The 20560-nt window shown below is 43.9% G+C and overlaps 1 protein-coding gene across 2 annotated transcripts; it reads left to right on the top strand.

The window, feature by feature from the left end:
* Positions 1-446: 446 nt before the first annotated feature.
* Positions 447-18934, top strand: TAF6L (TATA-box binding protein associated factor 6 like). 2 transcript variants are annotated; one of them, XM_083163680.1, is made up of 11 exons: positions 447-645; positions 5748-5901; positions 6630-6716; positions 7668-7818; positions 7909-7959; positions 8050-8144; positions 8682-8756; positions 10778-10995; positions 13154-13286; positions 17831-17959; positions 18098-18934. In XM_083163680.1, exons 2-11 carry the CDS (start codon positions 5755-5757, stop codon positions 18734-18736), a joined length of 1725 nt encoding a protein of 574 aa, XP_083019806.1. In that variant the 5' UTR covers positions 447-645; positions 5748-5754; the 3' UTR covers positions 18737-18934. The 2 variants fall into 2 exon arrangements, with proteins under 2 accessions (XP_083019806.1, XP_083019805.1); XM_083163679.1 differs by lacking the exon at positions 447-645 and having other exon boundaries at positions 5737-5901.
* Positions 18935-20560: the final 1626 nt, after the last annotated feature.

The raw sequence follows: 20560 nt of genomic DNA, 5'->3' as shown, positions 1-20560 counted from the left end.
GGTCCATACACACTGGGCGACTATGCCAAGTTGCTCAAACATGCTGTTTTGAGCAACTTTCAGCTCAAAGTCGCCCAGTGTGTATGGGCCTTTAGAGTTTAACAGTTTTATTCACCTTCTTTTGTACTCTAGTCTAGGGTGAACTGAAGTTCCTATAGAAATATGTTTTGAATTAAAAGCCAAAACATTAATGCTTTCTACTACTGTCACAATTTTCTCAACGATTTTGGCCACACCCCCTATTCGGGTTACTGAATTGAAAAAGGTGGTATCCTTGAAAGTATCCCACTCGCCACTCCCTGTCCTGATAGGGCGAGTTGTCTCTGACACAGATAGGGTGTGAGAGCCTAGGACTGCTATCTCACAACTAATGCTTGCAGGTCTGAGAAGCATCCCAGCCATAGAGATATCATAATTAGTATGAAAGACAACTGCTGCATAAGACGACGCCTACGACGTCAGGGTCGCCGCCATCTCTCGGATCACGTGACGCTCCATGATTGCAGGGAAAACCCGCCGCCTTCTGATAACGTGACGGACGTAAGCGCTGGCCAATAGAAAGCCGCTTCGACCATCTGAATGCTGCCGATCTGCGTGTGGCGGGGAATGCGAGCTCCGTAGTGCGGGACTAGTGCGGCTAGCTTGGTGAGTGTAAGCTGTGAGAGAGCTAATGTAAGATAATGTTGCCAGCGAGAAGCCGTTGGGATAGTGCTGTGGCGGTGCATGCTGGGAGGTATTTTACGTCGTGACGTCAGAGAGAGGCTACCTACTACTAGGGATTCGCAGCATGAACCCTAGCTTACTATAGTTGTCATAGTAACTGACTTCCTACCCTTGTTGCAACCATGTTGCCTTGTGTGTTCATTGTGTTGGTCACAGGCTTTGAATAGTTATAGTTGCAACATGGTTTCTGGGAAATCACCCAGGTATTCAGACCATGGCTCAATGAGAGAGTATGGGCCCAAGGAGCCCATTTTCTACCTTGTAAGGGGTTGTGCAGGTGGTGTAAGGAAATGTCAGTCTCTGAGCGGCCTTTATTTTTCATTGAGAACTTAATAGTGTCACCCAGTGTTTTAGATGTCACCAAACTATGGCAGCGGACTTAAGGGGTGCACACACGGGACTCAGTCCAGGCGATTTTGGATTGAGTCCTGTGTGTATCAAGATGTAGCTGTCTGAGATTAGATGGCAACTACATACTGCCTTCACCAGCCACGGCCAAATACACTGTGCAGGCGGCTTAAACATAAACATAGAAACATAGAATTTGACGGCTCCTAGTGAAAATACACTTGCCTGCACTGTCTATGTGGCCGCACGATTGCTATCGCACACGATGTAGTCAAAATCTCCTGGAAGAATCGGATCGTGCGTACAGGGCTTTAGGGCCTGATTTAACCAACCCCCTCAGTTTTGCAACCAGGTCTGAATCAGCCCTTGGTTGGCAAAACATTCTAACTTGTCATTGTGAATGGGAACATGGCCATGAATCATATGTTAAGAGGGTGTGCACAGCGGCTTATGCTTGCAGAACAACAAGTGGTACCATGTTGCAATTCTCCTAGCTGTAGTGGGTAAATGGTCGTTCGGTTGACTCCTATATTAGGTCAACATGCATGAGGTTTTCACATTCTTTTTCAAAAACAGGTGGTTTTTCATTTTTCACTATCCAAGTGGGCATAGAGTGAGACTATTATAGGGTGCCCTAAGCATGTCGAGTAAAGCAGTACATTGATAGTGTCCATGCCGACTTACGATGACAACGGCACAAAATAAAATTGTGGTCAACCTAATGTATGACGACCTAATGGCCAATACCAAAGGCGTAACTACCATAGGTGCAAGGGGTGCAGCTGCTATGGGGCCCAGAGCTGAAGGGGGCCCATCTTTGCTGTCGAAGTATATGTTTTACATACATTTATCACCATCAGTTGCTAAATAGGGGGCCCTTACAAAATTTTGCTATGGGGCCCACGATTATCTAGGTACGCCTCTGGCCAATACCCCTGTAGTGTTCCCAGTACAGTTCGTTCGTTCCTTCCTTCCTTTCCTTTCCTTTCCTTTCCTTTCCTTTCCTTTCCTTTCCTTCCTTTCCTTCCTTCCTTCCTTTGTTCCCTCTCCGGACAGGGGGTTTGGTTTGACTAATTATAGCATGTGTATGTGGACCATAGGTGTGCGCACATTGAGTGTTAGGGGTGCACAGACACCCCCTAATGCTGTGCTCACCATTATAAACACCTCCCTGCTGCTAGATATACCTTTTACTACTACATACCTGCATCATCCATATATGTTGTTGTCATTAGTTGAATGTACTGTTACACAGAGTAATTTATATAATTAAAACTGAAATAGGCAGGAGATTATGGTGTGGCTGAGAGATGTTTTATATTGTAGCGAGTGCCAATAGAGATGGTAGACACGCCTGATTGCTGCTGTTAGACACACAAATGGGCGGTGTTAGACATGCCCATTAGGTGGTGCTAGGCACACCCCTTTGATGGTGCACCCCCTAATAAAATGTGCTGTTCACGCCTATGATGGATGCAGTGCAGTGCTGTAATATTTGAAGTGCTCATATTAAACAAATCAAAGTTTGGGGCCCAGTTATCAGTGAATGTTAAAACTCCTTATGAATAATTAAAAAAAATGTTGGGTATGGTAAATGATGCTCCAGCCAATCCGCTTCCAGCTGTCATTTTTCAAACACATTCCCTTTAGGACAATACAAACAAAATGACAGACTTGAAACTGCGCCAAGAGCAGCTATATGAAAACCATCAAAAAAGGTTGCCAAACCTCTTTAAACTGAAAATATAGAAGACAAAAAACTGATGGCCTTCTAATGGCACTTATCACCTGATACAAATGGTGTGACGGGTACTGTCTTCCTTGTGATAATTCTTCTATATTCTCTGTATTTCTCAGGGGATATATGCAAATGACAAGAGGAGGGGAAAAGAACATATATAGTGTAATATGTCTAAAATGTCCACAAAAAGAATATCCAACTGGTATGCAGGTCTTCCCCTTTATGGATGGTGTAGTATTCTTTCTCTTAAGGCAGTGGTTCCCAAACTGTGTGCCGTGGCTCCCTGGGGTGCCTCGGGACATATACAGGGGTGCTGCGGCTTGGTGGTCCAGGACAAACTCAAATTATTAATGGTAATTATTTAGGAGCAAAACCAGTGCTGGTGGCTGCCAATCATAGAATGTGTACAAACAGAAGCAAATCCTGTCCTTTACCACATAACTGACCCTAAGAATCACATATAAACCCAATCTAATTAATTTTTTTGGACCTGGGGTGCCGTGAAAAAAATTCTGATTCTCTAGGGTGCCGTGAATCAAAAAAGATTGGGAACCCCTGTCTTAAGGGATGACCACCGTGCCAGCTTAAGGTTGCTTACATGAATCTTACATTCATTCAGGGAGTGAAAAACACATAAAGGTATTTTTCAGGTATTCAAATATACCACATACAAGGGTTATCAATAGGTGCTTACACCAACTCGCTGTGTATCCTCATATCAAGGATTCGGTACTCTTTATTTAGAAGGGCGCCCACGATTTTGATCGTGGGCATCGTTAGTAAAAAATCTCGGGCATTGAATGCACTAAAAAATCGGGTGCGATCAACCGACGAGATGCCCGAGATTTCCCATAGGGAACAATGTTAAATGTCTCAATTGACCCAATTTTCCTGTTCAATGCCTCAATTGACCCGATTTTTCCATAGGAAACAATGTTAAATGGGCCACAGAGGCCAAATAGTCACCCTGAAGTGTATAATGGCCACCCGAATTGTTAACGCCACCCCACGATCAACGTCAACCCGATGCGTGGCAAGCGCAGCGAGGGGCGACGGTACGCGTCCTACGACCTTTTCATACCCCCACTATCCACGTCGGCGTGGAGTTGAGAATAGAAAGTGTGGCGAGCGCACGCGGACAGCTGTGAAGCCCGCGAGGGGACGCGGATACCTGTGAAGGTATCCGCGTCCCCTCGCGGGGCTCGCTGCGCTCGCCACGCTTCGGGCTCGGTGGCTCGCTGCGCTCGCCACACTTTCTATTCTCAACTCCACGCCGACGTGGATAGTGGGGGTATGAAAAGGTCGTAGGACGCGGGCTCGCTGCGCTCGCCACGCTTCGGGTTGACGTTGATCGTGGGGTGGCGTTAACAATTCGGGTGCCCATTATTCACTTCAGGGTGCCTATTTGGCCTCTGTGGCCCATTTAACATTGTTTCCTATGGAAAAATTGGGTCAATTGAGGCATTGAACAGGAAAATCGGGTCAATTGAGACATTTAACATTGTTCCCTATGGGAAATCTCGGGCATCTCGTCTGTCGCATCGCACCTGATTTTTTAGTGCATTCAATGCCCGAGATGGGCGCCCTTCTAAGTAAAGAGTACCAAGGATTCTTTTCCAAATAAATCCTTCTGGTCTAAAAAAAACAATTCTTTCTTTTTATTCATATATATATTAAAAAAAAATACAGGTACCACATGGAGATAGAAAGTACAAAAAAAGGTGTTAATGAACCCGGACACACTCGCCTTCAAGCAGGACTCAAACTGTCTATGTGGACCTGATCTATAAAAATATACACCAATGCGTTTTGACTTAAAGAAGTATTTTTCAAGTCGAAACGCGTTGGTGTATATGTGTATAATATAGACCCGATCGCACGGGTGCAAATTCGCTCGGTGGCCAATTATCAATGCACTGCGCAAGTATACAGTACGCATGCCGAGTCCGTGTTGTGATGAAATCCTGCTACTTTTTCCACACGTCATGATCTGCAAGGTGATTGATAGGAAGTAGGCTTCCGGGGATGGAAACTGTCTGGTTCATGGCAGTGCTAAAGCTATGTACACACAGTACACGCTGAGCGACCATATTGCCAGCGATTGGAGTGTGCACCAGTGATAAATCGCCGGGTGCTCGCTCCCGTCTTCATTCCCTGAATGGTCGCTGGTCGGAGGAGCATGCTCCTCTGACCAGCGACTTCCACTGCCTCTTCTCCCGACAGTGTTGACCTTTTCATCTGCGACCATCTCTGGTCGCAGATGAAAACAGGACACTCAGCAATATGATTGCTAGCAATATATTGCCAGTGACATATTGCCCAGTGTGTATTTACCTTTAGGAAAATACAGGCGTGTCTAGAGAAACACTGAAAGTGTCCGGGAAACTAATGCTGCCCATACACTTGTGCTATCGGATTCGATGCAGCATCGAAGTGCGATGTCCATCGAACCCGATCGCATCTTGTGGTGCTAAAGTGCCCCCTTTACGTCAGGCATAGGGCAGCATTGTGTAGCACTAGTGGGGGGCGGGGGTCAGTCAGCGGTGGCGGCAGAAGTGTTTAAATGCTAGGCAGCCCTCTGATTGGCTGAGCTATCTCAGCCAATCAGAGGGCTGCCCAGTGTTTTAAACACTTTGCCGCCACCACTGACTGACCCCCGCCACTATGCTGCACTGCAGGTGGGGCAGATGTAATATGCAGAGAGAGTTAGATTTGGGTGATGTGTGTTCAAACAGAAATCTAAATTTGGTGAATGTTCAACTATACTCTGTAAAGCGCTGCGGAATATGTATGCGCTATATAAGAAACTGTTAATAAATAAATAATAGATGTAATTGAACCCATGACCTTGGTGCTGTGAGGCAGTAATGCTAACCATTACAATTCCGTGCTGCCCACTATCTAAATATTCTGATTCTGGTCATATGTTTTGTAGTCTTGGAATGTCTCATACAGAGGACCGGCGCTATGTGGAACTCTGTCAGGATTCTATACGTCTTACTGCAGAAAGTGTGGGTGTAGATCTCACTGATGACGTGGCTGCGCTACTTGCTGAGGATGTGTGCTATCGGCTAAGGGAAATCGCACAGGTTTGTGGTGATATTTGGCTGCCTATTAAAGGGTTTGAAGAATGATGATTAATAATAATAATATGAAACTATTTGGATGGACATTAAAATACTTGATTAAATATACCTAAAAATCTTTGTTACTGTCTTTACAACCATGCACAGAATATAATATTTTAAACATTGGTTTCCTACAGCAGGGCCTGACAAGGTTTTTTTTCAATATTTAATTGTAAGCTGTAAAGTATAGGAGCCAGACTAATGTCTACAACCTACATATATGAATGTCTATAGAGCACCATGCGACTCGAGCTTCCACCACGCCCCTTTTACAGCCCTTGTGCTGCCCTCCACCAAGCTCATAGGCTGAGAATGGCAGGGGATATGATGTGGCTGTCAGAGCTGACAGACGCTCTCATCAGAGGAGGTCAGCGCTGAGCAGCATGTCTGTGTGGCGGGGGGCGGGATGATGCTGGAAGAGCTGACACGCTGCTAAACTTAGGGTCGCGTGTAAGCTCTTCCAGTCACATCCTACCCCACTTATCCTCCTGAGAGGGCGCGGCTGTCAGATGGTTGGGGGGTTGCCCGCTCAGGGTGCAGAACCATGCCCTATAAAAAAAATCCTAGAGTGAACATTCGTTTGCCAATGATACATAGTATTCTACACCACTGTGTCTCATTGACTCTCATACCAATATTACATTAGACAATTGCTTCTGACACTACTACTATGTTTTTTTTGCCATCAGTTGAGTGCACAATCGCTCAGACATTCTCGACGCCGAAGACTGACTGTGGAGGACTTTAACCGTGCTCTGCGCTGGAGCAATGTAGAGGTAACGAACGATACCACATTTTTGGGTACTTGTGTACTAGCACGGCGCCCACGATATTTGGTCACACAACTTTTAATCACATCGCATGGCATACACCCGATGCACTGCGATGCGATTTAAAATTGTATAAGCCCCCTATACGATGTTTAATGCACCCCCACGCCACCCCCACTATGAACCCGAAGCGTGGCGAGCGGCGGCGGTACACGTCTTCCGACCTTTTCATGCCCCCACTATCCACGTCGGCGTGGAGTCGATTTTATATAGTGTGGCGAGCCACCGAGCCCGAAGCAGGCGTGTCCCCTCGCAGGGCTCGCTGCGCTCGCCACGCTATATAAAATCAACTCCACGCCGACGTGGATAGTGGGGGTATGAAAAGGTCGGAGGACGCGTACCGCCGCCCCACGCGGGCTCGCTGCGCTCGCCACGCTTCGGGTTCATGTTCATAGTGGAGGTGGCGTGGGGGTGCATTTAACATTGTAAGCCCCCATTAGGGAGCTTATACAATTTAACATCGCATCGCATTGCATTGTATGCCAAATACAATGGTATACAATTTTAAATTGTATACCATCTGGTGCCAATCGCATCGCATACCATCACATGCCTTATGGTCTGCGATGCGATGGGCGCTGTGATAGTACACAAGTACCCATTTTTGAAATACAGTTAAATTCAAGTAATTTATGGGCTCTAGAATTGCCAGTGTTGTAATCTACACATTGTCTAGTCATTCATAACTGAAAGATTAAGGGGATAAATTGGCCATAGTAAAGTCAGATTCTAGCTAGCATTTATCAAGTACCTTCTATAAAATGATAGTTAAAAGCAGGTTGCTATGGGCAACTTCTCAACTCTTTAGAAGGCTTGCTACATAACTGCCCAATTCATTGTGTGTATGCAAATCAAATTCTATCCAAAACCGGTTTTCCTGACCCTTTCCTCTCCTAGCCAATCTATGGCCATGGATCCCCAGATCCAGTTTCATTCAGAAGTGTTAGAGATGGGGACTGTCACTGTGCTGAGGACCGTGAAATAAATCTGGTGGAGCTGGCATTGTCTACAAACGTACTGAAGGGAACAGCAGAGACTACTGTAAGAGGTAAGGAGGCTCTTCTGCTTGTCTAGCAACAGGAATGTTTTTGGAAATCTACTTAATCCTGCTTTTTGTTTTTAAATTCTATTTTTCCAGTTCAAGTTTCTTATCTGGATGGTAAAGGGAATCTGGAGCCTCAGGGAACAGGCACGTTATAGCCTTACAATTCTTATTATTGTAAATCTCTACACTGGTCACCATAGTATACAACGTGGTAACTTTTCCATCTTTCTCCAGTTCCTGCAGCAGTGTCTCTACTGACCGAAGACCTTCTCAAATATTATCAACGTGTGACCAGAGCTGTTCTGGGGGATGATTTGCATCTTATGAAGGTTATTCTGTCATTATTCCTAGACAGGAAAATTGATTCACTAGGAAATGCCTTAGTTGCTAAAGATAGGCAGACTATGGGGTGTATTCAATGCGGCCGGCAAGGGGGTTAAATGGCAGGGGTCCCCGAAAACAAGCGATCCTCGCCGTTAAACCCCCGTGCAGGCCGCTCACCGTATTCAGCGTTCCGAGGGAATCCTCGCTGCCGGAGGACAGCGTGGACTTCCTCCACTGCCAACCCCCACCCCCCATTAAGCCGCGAGTCTAGCTGTTTTTACGGCTGCACACGCCATTTCCACCTCGCTCCAAAAACCTAGCGAGGGGGATACGGCGTGTGCAGGGGGTCAGTTGAATACTGACCATGCGAGCTGTGACGGCGAGCAGGCAGCCCTGCTAGCTGTCGCAGCTTGCAGAAAGCATTGAATACACCCCTATATTCTGCTTTGATCCTTGCACCTCTGTACAGACCTTTAGCTTGTTCCAATATCACGCTGATCTTCATGATGACATCTGTTCTGTTCTTTCTCAATTTCGCCCAGGTGGCTCTTCAAGATTTACAGACAAATTCAAAAGTTGCTGCTCTGCTGCCATATTTTGTGTATGTGGTCAGTGGGGTGAGTATAGAACTAGAGTTAACAAAAACAGGGGGGTTTGTCAATCGCACAGGAAGGTATCGATTATATTGATAGGACCCCTATACACCTATATACATGGTATTATTTATTGATTGTGGGGTGTGCTGCCATTGGACAATGAATAGAATACAATAGGAAGGAAAGAAAAGATTGTCACTAATTCGGCGCACCTGAGAGAAAGAATTTACTAAAATATAGCTTTTATTGGTTTATTTATTAAGAACTGCGACATATAAAAACACAAAAATAAAGGTAAGACAGGGTAAGTATAAAAGGGGATTTGACCCCGCGTAGTGTGTCCCCTCTATCCCCAACAGGTCTGTGGTAATTCTTAATAAAAGATACTGTAGGATTGGATCAGCGCTTTTGATTGTTGGGTATTCTTAAGATACCTTCTAATTGGTTACAGGGCGAGTGATAAGTATATGTGTGGTGCTATTTCCAGCGTTTTGACAGTTTGCTGCGATATAGCCAGGTATATTATATCATATATACGCTACGCTACTACGCAGGGTCAAATCCCCTTTTATACTTACCCTGTCTTACCTTTATTTTTGTGTTTTTATATGTCGCAGTTCTTAATAAATAAACCAATAAAAGCTATATTTTAGTAAATTCTTTCTCTCAGGTGCGCCGAATTAGTGACAATCTTTTCTTTCCTTCCTATAGAACTAGAGTTACCAATGAAAATGTGTTTTATATACAAATCTAATAGGGCATCTCGGTTAAGGTGAAAGTGGTAGTAGATGGACGAGGCTGGTATACTGTATGAAACCTTTATTACTATTCCTAACTTTAGAAAGGGTAACATTTGCTGTAGAGTTTTATAACTTCACATGATGACATTAAGAGATTTCCTATCGCTAGAGTTTCCAATGTGAAGGAATACATGGATTGGGAGGTTACCTTTGTTCATATTGGACATGCCTTAGGATTGGTCTCTGCCCACTAACAATACAGAAGTGTGAGCTAAGAGTATCCTCTATCGATATTGTCCCATTTTCATGCAATATGGACGTCTGTAACAGATGGATGAGATTGTACAAGTAGATACAAAATGGATTGCAGGTGGGAATTTCTTGAGAGGGTGAATTTGGGGTAAAGCTTTAGAGCTTTAGGAGGTTCTTCAGAGAGCATGTCATGGGGTTAGTATTAGGCTCTAAGGCATGGATGGGAAGCATTTGGCCTTCCAGATGTTGTTGAACTACACATCCCAGCATGCCCTGCTATAGTTTTGATATATTGCCATGCTAAAACTGTTGCATGGCATGCTGGGATGTGTAGTTCAACAACATCTGGAAGGCCAAAGGCTCTCCATCCCTGCTCTAAGGTATGCATGTACAAGAATTAATATTCTGATGTATTGTCAATTTCAGTTTGCAATTTATATAGTTTGATATTAATCTACCATAATACATCCTAAGGCAACAATAAAAAAAAAAACAATACATCCTGTCAGAATAAATATGCTCTGCATACCCCTCTCTGCAGTGCTTCAGTGAAAGGCTAATATAATACCCCGTTCTCACTGCAGCCAAATTCCCGGGAATTTTCCTTTTAACACAGGATTTTTGGCAGTGTGAACGGGTTGCATATCCGGTTTTCATACACGGGTAAAACCGTGTCTGAGATCCGCATATGCAGACACGGGTTGACCCGTTCACACTGCCGAAAAACCCATGTTTAAAGGCAAATTCCCGGGTAGAACTTCTTCACCTGGGAATTTGCCTTGCAGTGAGAATGGGGGTCCAGCGCGGCAGTCCCCAGCATTTTAATGCCAGGTAAAAGCTGTGTCTTTCTCACTCGCAGTGAGAACACGGCATAAGTCTTACCCCATGGCTAGAAGTTGTAGAGGGGAATGTTCACCTTTAACACAGTTGTGTAATGGTAAAAACTGTTATCCTAAGGAATATAGTATAAGATTAGTCATGTTTGCTTATTTTTGTGTCAATGTGTTTTCCCTCCCAATCCATTTGATCGTTTTGCTCTCTTTATTTCAGGTTAAGTCAGTCAGTCATGACCTGGAGCAGCTGAGCCGCCTGTTGCAGTTGGTGCGGTCTCTGCTGTGGAATCCCTATCTGTATCTGGGTAGTTATGGATGCAGTCTCATGCAGAGTGTACTTTACTGTGTAACAGAACCACTTGCTGCCTCCATAAATCCTCTCAATGACCACTGGACTTTGCGAGACTATGGAGCAGGATTACTTAGTTGTATATGGTGAGAGCAGTCCTTCTTGCATGCACCCTCATTTGGGGTTTTTATTTTAACTATCTTTTTCAGAAAGATGGATGTGTTTGAATGTGAAAATAATTTCATAAAGTGTAGAAAACGTGTAAGGACTACAACAGATAGATAAATAATCCAAACAGAGAAAAATGGTAACCGCCCAATGGATCACCATTATTTTGTTAACTTATTTCAATCCTTTAGTAGAGAGTATTGACTGAGGGAATGTGCATACTATGGGTGCAAGCAGGCACGGCGAACTACTAGTTTGCCGTCCCGTATGTACCCACCAGTGGGGGTGTGGGGTGGCGGTGAGGGGACACCACCATGGAAACGCCCAGCATTTCATTGGTGTTCCCATGAAAACGGTGGGTGTCCAATGGAGATATGGCAGGGACGTGGCTCTCGGGGGCGGGCAGCTGTCATCACCCGCTCTGTTCCCATACAGGGTACATCTAAAACTAAGGCACTAAGTAGTTTTGAGTGTACGGTCCCCACACCCAAGGCTGAAAATGGATGTTTATGCAAAACATCCATTCGCAGCCACGCGGCGGTAAAAACCGCACACAGTGCTGCAAAATTTGCATAGCTGCGTGGGGACCAGAATAAGGTCCAGTGTGCATACACCTTGCATTACCAATGTGCGGATCTACATTGCAAGAAAAAATAGACTTTTTAGGCAAGCCAATTTTGACTATATTGTGTACAATGTAATGTTTTAGTACAGTCAAAATGTCAAGTAAATATAGTCAAGATTGTATGGTTCTGGGATCTGGAGATTTCAAGGGAAAATGCATAGCCAAAATCTCTCCTTTTAAGCTGTGTACACACGGAGCAATATGATTGCTGGCAATATATTGCTCAGTGTTTTCCGTTTTCATCAGCGACCAGAGATGGTCGCTGATGAAAATGACACACTGCCGGGAGAAGAGGCAGAGGAAGTCGGTGGTCGGAGGAGCATGCGCGACCATTAGGGGACTGAAAACGGGAGCGCGCACCCGGCGATTTATCGCCGGTGCACCCTCCAATCGCTGGTAAAATGGTCGCTCAGTGACCATATTGCCAGTGATTTTATGCCCGTGTGCACACACCTTAAGAGTTAGTGTTGTGGCTCGAACTGACATTAATTGAATAATTAATTTTCTTATAATTCTTTTAATAGATGTGAAGGGATTCAGTATTGAATCCCGGCGGTCGGGATCCCGGCGTTCAGAATCCCGACGCCGGAATCCCGACAGCCGAAATGCCGACAAGGGGGGGACGTGGATCGCCCCCCCTTGCGGGCTCGCTGCGCTCGCCACGCAGCGGGCCCGGTGCCTCGCTACGCTCGGCACACTAATTTATTCTCCCTCCAGGGGTGTCGTGGACACCCCAGGAGGGAGAAAGTGTCTGCATTTCGGCGGTCGGGATTCCGGCGTCGGGATTCTGAACGCCGGGATCCCGACCGCCGGGATCTTAACTGCATCCCATGTGAAGAACCACTGCCTCCGCTCTGGCTCTACATAGTAATTTCTTATATAGAATTTTTCTGGGGTTGGACAAACCCCTTTGACAATGCAATTATCTCTTTGTTTATTAATGTTTTACAATTTATGTTCATATGTTTTTAATGGTTGATTAAATTGGTAGACATTTAGGCCATCTCTTTGTGTTTACAATTGGGTTGATACCATTATATTTATTCAGTGAAAAATTATTTGCTTCATGTGGTCAACTGTGATTAAATATCAAAAAAAGACAGTTTCAAGGATACCCAATTTTTTTGACATTTTTTTTATTTTATTTTTTTTACAGAAAATTACAAATTAAAATCACAGATTGTAATCACGGATGAAATTGTCCCAAAATCGCATAGTGTATGGGGGCCATACACTATGCGATTTTGAGACAATTTCAGCCGATTTCGGCACTTTGGGCCGATCCGATAACCAGGTGAAATCGGCCCAAAATTGCAGGGGTAGTGTAACGAAACTCGCAGCCTTTGTCAGTCACAATACAGTAGATCGGTTGGTGTTCAAGAGATCTTGGATGTAGATTTGTAGTACATATACAAGAAATTTCTGCACACAAGTATCTACACTCTTCATGCAAATGGTTATTTATCAATGGAAAGAGGATTGATTTAAATATATTCCCATCTTTTATCCAGGACACATCGTGATTTGGACGGGTCGCTGTATCCACAGGTTTTACAGTCCCTACAGAAAGTTTTGGGAGATCCTGTACGTCCACTTTGCTCCCATTATGGAGCTGTAGTTGGTCTCCATGCCCTAGGTTGGAAGGTAAGTGCTCTTTAAATTGAGGGGATTATTAAAAAAAAAAAAACTCAATTTCTGGTATGCAGACAAATTCTGTGTCTAATGAAAATGATTAATAAACAGATGCGCCATGCTTTACAATAAGCTCATTAGAATATTGATTTAAACAAGAATCAATATAAAATGATTGTGGTAGGTAAGAAGTTAAAAATATAAGTAATTGTCTGTTCAGCTCGGTTATTAAACAGAAGATTGTAAATAATCTGGCCAGACCTTGCATCCAAACAATTGGGATACGGTTGTATTGTTGACAGCACTTAGGTCGACACCGTTGGGTCGACAGGTGTCTAGGTTGACAGGTGTCAAGGTCGACATAGGTGAAGGTCGACATGGGTTAGGTCGGAATGTCGACATGTTTTTTTTTTTACTTGTTTTTTTGAGCCGACATGTGCCGACAGGTATTTCCATCCACTATGGTGTGGTGGGAGAATAAAATATGCCCCAAGCATTGCCAGCGATGCGAGGGGCAGTGGCTGACTTCCAACTGTGTCCGTGTCGACACTCGGGTAAAAAAACCATGTCGGCCGTCCGACCTGTCGACCTAACACTGTGTTGACCTAAACCCATGTCGACCTTCACCCACATCGATCTAGACAACTGTCAACCTTGCCACCTGCTGACCTAATGACTGCCGACCTAAATGCTGTCAACACCCAAATAATTGTACCTAACGGTGATAATTAACAAATGAAAATACCCTCCCAATATTTTACGTCCCCCATACTTGATGCAGGCATTACTCCATTTACATGGACTGGTCACGCAGGTGTTTACATTTTACTAGACTTACTCCACAGCAATAAAATCTATGCGATCCTCTGCCGCCCCGGGCCCAGATGGCTTCACTGCCCAATATCATAAAGTGTTTGCAAAGGAACTCTCCCCTCACTTTACCTCCCTTTTTTTAATAATATTCTAAATGGCGAACACTTCGCTCCAGCTTCCTTACAAGCTGATATCGTTGTGATCCCGAAACCAGATAGAGATCACACGCAATGTGGTAACTATAGACCAATCTCGTTACTTAATGATGATCTAAAAATATATGCTAAAATACTAGCAGCTCACTTAGCCCCCTTTCTCCGACGTCTGGTGCACCTCCACCAAGGTGCCTGACAACACGAGAACAGCTATTGATCTAATACACTCTATCCATAGACAAAAGCTACCTTCCTTGGTCCTGGTGCTAGATGCATATCGTGGCCTTTTGCTTTTGAAGTCCTTAGAATCATGGGATTCTCTGGTAAATTCTTTCAAGGCATTATGGCGCTATATCACTCCCCCAAGGCAACGGTCTCTGTTAATCGTCTTTCTTCTTCCTCTTTCGGAATTGTGAACGGTACCAGACAGGGCTATCCACTATCACCCTTTAATATTCGCTCTTGTTATGGAACCCCTGGCAGCGAGGATTCGAAATAATGTGGACATTGCTGGTGTCAAGATAGGCCCATCTGAACACAAAATTGTTCTATACGCAGATGATTTTCTGCGAACTGTGAGTCACCCAGTTGAGTCCTTACGTCCTCTCCTCTGAGATTGATCTCTATTCTGGCTACTCTGGATATAAAATCAACACCACTAAAACCGAAGTTCTCGACTTTTATATTCCGAGCTCCTCCAAACTCCCTTTTAGAAGCTGATTATTTTATTTTGCATGTATGCCATTTAAAAGATTTCTTAGGAATTTATCTAACACATCGCCACCATCAATTATTCCAAACAAACTTTCCGAGAGTACTAGATAGAGTGAAATTCGAGCCACTTTATTTCCTGGATTGGCCTGGTAAACTCCGTGAAGATGAATGTGCTTCCCCAACTCCTTTACCTTTTCCAAACCCTCCCAATATTTATACCTTCCTATGTATTCAAGTTTTTAAAACCTCATGCATCACTGTTTATTTGGGCTAATAAGCCCCCCAGGGTTCGTTCGTCTAAACCTAACGGTGGCCTCGGCATTCCCAATTTTAAAAGCTATTATTTAGCTGCCCAACTGGCCCAATGTGTTCAGTGGTGTAATCCGGAGGCAAGGAGGGTTTGGACCTCTATCGAGGCTGATGAAGTAGGCCTCTCTACAATCTTATCTCTACTTTGGCTGCCTAGATCTCGCCACCCTAAAACGGCAAATTCCGGTTGTTTCCCGCTTCTTAGTTATTTGGGACTATTCCAACAAAAAATTTCAACTGGCCTCTAACCCTTCACCAATCATCCCTCTTTTCCACAATCCAGACAAATTTAGTCATTTTCGTCATGGAAATGTAAAAATATTCTATATTTAAACGACATTTCAAAGGACCTGTCTTTTCCTCAATTTAACCAGATCCAAGCTGAAAAGAATATCCCTACCAGAGACTTTTACCAACACTTGAAGGTCAGACACTTCCACTCCAAAATGCGGCATGTCCTGTCCAGTAGACCTCTCGCTACATTCGAGGCTCTATGCCTTCGGCGCACATCTACTAGAGGCTTAATTTCCCTCTTATATACGCTAACAGGAGAGGACTACACTCCTCAACGCACCTCAGGTGAAAAGGCATGGGAAACAGACCTGAACTCTCCCCTATCTGATGAGGAATGGATAGAGATTTGGGACAACGCTGCCTCTAGCTCTATCTGTGTTAAAATAAAAGAGAATATGTATAAATTACTTTACAGGTGGTATTATGTCCCCACTAGCTTAAGCAAGATGTATGTTGGTGTCTCTGATAGATGTTGGAGAGGTTGTGGTTCTGAAGGTTCTTTCCTTCATATTTGGTGGTCCTGTCCCAAGCTAATCGCCCTTTGGAAAGAGGTAATAGCATTCATATCAAATTTGCTAAGTACCCCTATTCCGAATGACCCCAAGTATATCTTGCTTCCTTTAAACCTTCCTGCACTATCCAGGCATCAAAATAAATAATTGCGACATGTGGTTTCGGCCACCACTTGCCAAATCGCAGTAGATTGGAAACAAGCTGACCCACCATCACTGCAATCTATTATATCCCGTATGTGGAACGTTTATCGCATGGAATTTATGACTAGTATTATAAACAAGTCCTCTAAATCCTTCTATAAAACTTGGGACCCGTGGTTGACCAGCCAACAAATCTCTTCTCCCTTCCATATGTATAGGCTAATAAAATGATGAAGGCCCTTTTATACTATATAATATTTTGTATAACATTTTTTTTTCTGAATTTTTATCTTGCATTTCCACTGACTATGGCTCGCGATGGGAACTTCTCCCGAGGATCCGCCCCCCTTCCTCTCTCCTCCCCTTTTTTTTTTTTTTTTTCTTCTCTAATCCTGTTTCTCCTTTGGTCCATCTCTGCCTCTATTTTCCTATTAGTCCACCTATTGGACAACGATGCAGACTTTCTTTGTTTTTATAATTTTGCTAAATCAATACCTAATGTCTTATTACATATTCTAAAATCGGATACAGTACTTCTTAGAACTCCACTGTTTTTGGATTCATGTTCCATGTTGTCATTGACTTGATAAATTAATCCACCTTATTTGGACAGACCCTTGTATATGCAAATGTATCCAATAAACATATCTTTAAAAAAAAAAAAAAAAAATTAAAATACCCTCTGTCCTACTGTAAAGCCATGTTCTCCGGGACTCGGCCCCGGCGATTTTGTGTGCGTTGTCAGCCCCTTGTATCAAGATGTACTTAAGCCATTAGAGAGACAGCTAACTACATCCCTGCCAGCCGTGGCCAATGCAGTGTAGCAAGAATATTCTTGCATGCACTGTGTACACTCGGGTGATTCAGGCAAGCCTCAGTGATTTTGATGATGTACTCAAAATCGCTTAGAAGAAATGCCCTGTGTGTACACTCCTTAAGGGGCTATATTGGATTGTGACACCCCAGAAAATGCTGATAATGTAGTCCCAGGGTATGGCCTTAACTGGCACGGCTGATGGCTTTCAATGTTGCATTTCTTTGAACTCTAAAATAATCTTGTAGAACCATTTTAAGGCATTCCATTTAATATCCAAGCTTGAACTGCTTGCTAATTACAGATTTTAACTCTGTGTCTACCATATTATTTTATTTTGTTTGTTTATTAAATGTATTTCCTAATTTTGTTATTTAAGCAGTGTACAGATGAAGCTGCTCTCATTAGAGTGGCTGCTGGCGATCTGATCGCTGAATATTGGAGACAACTGTGCTCCGTAATATAAATTGGTATTATTTTGTGGCCACATGAAGCCACTCCTCTATATTTTTGGCTTGAGCACCCACCAGCAAAAACATAAATCGGTACCTATGCCTCAAGGCACACCAACATTGCAGGTTTCAGTGCTATCCAGGCTTCAGCACAGATGGTTTAATCAGAATCACTCGGGTACTAATTAAGTCACCTGTGCTCAAGCCTGGATATCACTAAAACCTGCACTGTTGGTGTGCCTTGAGGACCGTGGTTGGGAATGCCTGGCATAGAGTGTAGTGAAGGAATATCTTTTTAGGGAAGCTGTACATGTGGTGGCTCAGTCAGACCCTACTTTTTCTCTTTCAGGCGGTAGAACAAGTGTTGTATCCATTGCTGCCAACATACTGGGCTGGATTGCAAACCGTACTTGATGATCACTCCATGTCCAATGCTCAAGTTAAAGCTGATGGCCACAAAGTCTATGGTGCCATACTGGTAAGTACAGTAAAAGTGACTTTGTTCAGGTTCTTAAATTACTTCGTTTTTTTTTTCTGTAATTTTAAAACATTTCAAGTGATGATTGCAAGGAAACATCAGAATCAAAAGCTTTATGTGTTTTTCTACTTCACTTAGGTTGCTGTAGAACGTCTTCTCAAAATGAAAGCTCGATGTTGTGAGCCAGAGACAAACGCTTCACCTCCCCAATCCAATTCTTCCTTATCTCCTGCTCCTACTGTGTCTCTGCTGGAGATGTATACTGAGCTGTACTGTTTCTTTGGAGACAGCTTAGCTGTCCGTTTTGGCACTGGGGGAACACCATCACAACCAGGGATAGTTCCTAGAGGTCCGCAGGAACCCAAAAAGGAAGGGTCTGTGGATGGAGCACGTAAGATGCCACAACTAACAGCCCATGGTGAAGAAGAGGTAACATGTACGGGCAAGCCATCCCAACGCCCTCCTCAAATAACGCTTGCATCTTCATCACGCCCTCGTGGAGCTGCACGGCAAGGACACCGAGCGCAGGGAGTTAGAGAAGCATTCCAAAGGAGTAGACTTACTCCACGTGGCACGCCCCGCTTTACGTTCCTCATTGGTGGTAGACAGGCAGGTCGTGGGGGAGGAGGACGCAAGTTCCAGAGTGTCTTCCAGCTCCACACTGGACCTGGAGCTACAGCTAGCCGCTATGCCCAGAAGTTACCGATGATAGGGAGGGTGGCAAAAGCTGGACGTAGGGGTGCCCAGGCAGAATTGTCACTATATTTGCCTTTGTGACCAATTTTTTATAATGAAAAGACAATTGAAGTGTAAATTAAGAACCTTTTGTGTAAATGCTATATTACTGTATAATAATTGTGAGACTGCCATTGATCTGGTGTGGGACATAATGATGCAGTGTGAAGAAAGCTGGATGCATAAAACTGTGTACTTGGAGGAGCTATGCATATGTGTGTATAAATTATGTGTAAACCATGTCTTGTGTAGTAGTTGCCCTTGACTACCACTAGCATGTAGATACATAACTCTTACTACAGATGAAAGGCTAGAACTGAATGTCAGTATGAACAATGAGCATCCAGTCACTTTGGTGTATGTTATAATGGTTGAAACACAATGATAAGCAGTTTCTGTAAATCAGGCCTGGCTGACCTGTGACTCTCCAGCTGTTGAGATATTACATATCCCAGCATGCTTTGCCACAGTTCTAGCATTCCATAATAGCAAAACTGGCAGTGCATCCTGGGACTTGTGGAGTCCTAACTAGAGATGGGCAAAGCGACTCACTAGCGAGAACGGCGAACAAATGAGCACTCAGTGAAAAGATACGGTTCTTTTGGGCTACACACTGGCTCACTTTGGGGGAGAAAAACACATATGGTTTGAGTGTACTAAGTGTAGTATCGGTTCCCATTATTTGCATTCCAACTGATTTTAGAAATGTAAAGCGAATTTCGTACATTAATCTCACAGATGGTTATTTTCGCTTATTTTTAAATTTATCCTGCTGAACACCGATAAGAACCCATATGCCCACGGACCCACTTGTCTGATAAAATTATTATCTCCAGTGTCAGGCCTCACGGTGTTGAACACCACACACAAGTGTGTAAATGAAGCCAGACAGGGGGGACCGTTTAATACCAGACGATGATGTAGCACATGGTTGTTAGTGGTCCACTGGTGTAATAGAGGTGTCATACACCAGGAAGTAAAGCAAGTGGGAGACACAGACAGATTGAGCCCAGCTCACTGGGGTCCAGATGCATGAAGCTTGAAAAGTGATAAAATGGAGAGTGATAAAGCACCAGTCAATCAGCTACTACCTGACATGTCACAGACTATGGGGGAAATTTACTAAAGGAAATTTGTAAAAAAAAATAGGTGTATTTGTATCCAGAAAAACACTTATTATTGACATTTACTATTCCGAAAATATGGCAATTCGTATTGATAGCACATCAATACGAATACGAATTGCCGTATTTTCGGGATAGTAAATGTCAATAATAAGTGTATTTCTGGATACAAATACACCTATTTTTTTTTACAAATTTCCTTTAGTAAATTTCCCCCTATGTTTGAAAAATGTCAGACCGGAGCTGATTGGCTGGTGGTTTATCACTCTCCATTTTATCACTTTTGAAGCTTAGTGCATCTGGCCCATGATCTTTACTTCATGAATCTGGTGCTGTAAAATGAAAGTACTACACAGCCCAGCAAACAGATGTAATAACTAAAAAAAACATGTGCACTGCCTAGCCAAAGTCTGTGAGTGAGAATGTGTGATCATGCTACTCACCTTTTTGTGATACTATGCTGCTTCTGGTACTGGGTACACTCCTGTGAGCAGCATCAAATACTTTGCTGGGACCTGCGGTGCTTCCAGACTGTTCGGCAGCAGCCCTGCACCTGTTGTTATACAGCACTCACCAGCTCCGCATCCAATACAATACTCTCCAGAGTTAGTACATCTCAGCTGCCACAGGTGGCAGTACTGAGCTCAGACATGGTGTGTGGATTGGACTCTGACTCAGGGCTGTAATTCATCCGCCGCAGAGTTCACCCGTAGCTAGTGCAGCCTGCTGGGGGTTGGGGGCT

Source organism: Crinia signifera, chromosome 11, assembly GCF_055691185.1.
Source record: "Crinia signifera chromosome 11, ASM5569118v1, whole genome shotgun sequence".
NCBI lineage: Eukaryota > Metazoa > Chordata > Amphibia > Anura > Myobatrachidae > Crinia > Crinia signifera.
This window is presented reverse-complemented; position numbering and strand designations above follow the sequence as displayed.

What these genes read in the sequence shown, in the direction of transcription:
- TAF6L (XM_083163679.1), top strand. Translation starts at nt 5,737, where the DNA reads ATGTTTTGTAGTCTTGGAATGTCTCATACAGAGGACCGGCGCTATGTG. An exon ending in GGCTAAGGGAAATCGCACAG is followed by an intron (nt 5,902 to 6,629) that starts GTTTGTGGTGAT and finishes TTTTGCCATCAG; the next exon opens with TTGAGTGCACAATCGCTCAG. An exon ending in AAGTCTATGGTGCCATACTG is followed by an intron (nt 17,960 to 18,097) that starts GTAAGTACAGTA and finishes TACTTCACTTAG; the next exon opens with GTTGCTGTAGAACGTCTTCT.